Source organism: Arachis ipaensis, chromosome B3 (genome assembly GCF_059453495.1).
Source record: "Arachis ipaensis isolate K30076 ecotype BB chromosome B3, ASM5945349v1, whole genome shotgun sequence".
NCBI lineage: Eukaryota > Viridiplantae > Streptophyta > Magnoliopsida > Fabales > Fabaceae > Arachis > Arachis ipaensis.
In genome coordinates this window covers 48,921,994-48,924,421 of record NC_142438.1, presented here as the reverse complement: position 1 = coordinate 48,924,421, position 2,428 = coordinate 48,921,994, and the positions used below count along the sequence as shown (strand labels likewise).

Here is a 2,428-nt window from a genome sequence, read left to right as displayed (position 1 = left end):
GTTTCCTCCCGTCCTGTCCTTGAGTTGTCGGGGTTTCGACAAGATGCCCTTGTCGGCGATCTGCTGATAGACTTCAACAATTGGAGCTGATAGGGGGTATAGCTGGTGAACTTTCCTACCCGGAGAAACGGCTTGAAGGTTTTAGCTGATCCTCCGTCTTTGGAGTGCTCTTTCAACCTTTCTCCACCGCCGGACGGGTGAGTATTGGAGTAGGCGGGCTGCCGTTTATTGGCTGCCATGACCTAGCTTACTTCTTCATCATTGATGTACTCCCTGGCTACGTTCTGAATTTTCTGCATTGCCCAAACGGGCTTGGTGGTAAGGTGTTTCCTAAAATCCTCGTTTAATAACCCGTTGGTCAGACACAGGCTGGCCACCAAATCGGTTAGGCCGTCAATCTCCAAACACTCGTCGTTGAATCTGTCTAGATACTTCCGAGTCGGCTCGTCGGTTCTTTGTGTTACTCCTAGCAGATTGATCAGGTGTTTCGCTTTAGCGATACGCGTGGTGAACTGAGCTAAGAAGGCATGACTGATGTCGGCAAAGGCGGTTATGGATCCCTGAGGGAGGGCATTGAACCAACGAATCGCCGGTCCTGCTAAAGTTACGGGGAAAGGGTGACACCTTACTTCATCGCCTACCCCTTCCAGGTTCATCTTGGCTTTAAAGACCGTTAGATGCTCCTGGGGATCTTGAGTCCCATCATACCTCAGATCTGTCGGCTTGTCAAAGTGCTTCGGCAGTCGGATTCCGAGGATTGAGTGGTGGAAAGGGGTCGCCCCCATGACCATCGGTTGCCCGGGTTCTCCTCGGTCTTTCCCTGCTGTCCTCTCTGTGTGGTCGGCTTCTCCTTGACCTTTTCCTGTTGTGTTCTTGATGTGGTCGGCTTCTCCTCTTTCGCTCCCTGTTGCCTTCTCGTTCTACGGTATCTCTTGTCGGCGACCGGGAGTAAATCATAGGATCTCGTCGTCTCTGGGTCACTTCCCTACTTTCATGGCTTTCTGACTCTGTCCGGGGCTCAGAGTGCGCCTGGAGTGATTTCGTCGGAGACTTCTTTCTCCTCTTTGGGGAGATCGGGAGCGCTCTTGACCAGGAGTCGGCTGATGACGCTCCCTACTGGCCACCTCTCGCTCTAGGTTTTGCACCATGTGGCGCAGTTCTTGTATTATTCTGGCGCTATCATTACTCATTCCTCCAAAGGGTCGTCTCTCGGGTTGCCGCGGGGGGGATCTGGTGCGCTCACGAGTGGGAGCCCCAGTGGCCACCCTGCCTTCCTACCCGCGTGGTTCGCCTCCATCGTCCACCGCCACAGTACCCAAAATGAAGTCCATGTCAGCGAATCCCCACAGACGGCGCCAATGTTCGGTACCTCGGGGTTCCAGACGGGTCAGGATAGATCCCTGGGAATTGGTGGGGATAAGCTTGAATATGGGCCTGGTGGAAGTGATGTGCGAGTGAACGACCTCTCGAGCTATTTGTGTAGATTGGGGGGAGCCACCTGCAATGACACTCCGACGCCCAAGTCAAGAAGTATGCAGGTAGCAGAGAGTAGGGTATGGTGACGTACCTTGGGGGAGGGGTAGGGCCCTCCCCATATATACCGTGTCAGAGGTGGGTCCCTCAAGGACAGACCCACCTTCCGTGAAGTTTTCCTTTGCTAGCTGTTGTCAACTGAGCTGGCTCTTTGGAGGAGAGGTACCCGGGTCAAGGTCCGGTTGTGTGGTGCCCAGTAAATCGGTCGCCCGAATCCAATGAGGCAGCACGTTGGCCGGGTCGGCCATGAGGCCAGCTGGGTTGGGCCGCAACACATACATTATATTCTAGTGGATTCTTATGTTTATCAATTTAAAAATAGTTAAAAAATAACTTAACATTTTGGAAAGAAAGTGGATAAGTGGAATAGTCGAACATGTTGAAGTCTTGATAACTTTGGGATTTAGGAATTACGAATTTGAATTTAGGATTAGTTTAGAAGTTAAGGCTAGATAATTAGATTTGATTTGGTAAATTTTTTTAAAGGAGGTGAAAATATAAATTTTTAGTTTTGTGTTAGTAAATAAAAAAAATCATATATTTATATTTGTAGTTTTAAAAGATAAAGATATTTTTAAAAGTAGTTAATATGGAGCTTTTTAAGATTAGTTTGTATTTATCAAAATTAAAAAATCTAGTATAATATAGTAATTAATTTTTAAATTTAATTCTTATATTTATATTTATTATAATATTTTAAATTTTAAAAATTATTTTTAAACATAATTATTGTTATTTATTCTTATAAAAAACTATTTTTAATTCATTGCTTTATCAAACATAAATATTATAATTTTTTATATATTATTTTAAAATTAAAAATTAAACCAACACATAGGGTACATACTAGAATCTTTAGATGAATTTGAATTTAGGATTAGTTTAAATGTTAAGG

The 2,428-nt window shown here is 45.2% G+C and overlaps 1 protein-coding gene across 1 annotated transcript; it reads right to left on the bottom strand.

The window, feature by feature from the left end:
• Positions 1-242: 242 nt before the first annotated feature.
• LOC148570560 (uncharacterized) lies at positions 243-791 on the bottom strand. Its single transcript, XM_088507085.1, has one exon. The coding sequence runs from the start codon at positions 789-791 to the stop codon at positions 243-245; it is 549 nt and encodes a 182-aa protein (XP_088363211.1).
• Between the last annotated feature and the right edge of the window lie 1,637 nt (positions 792-2,428).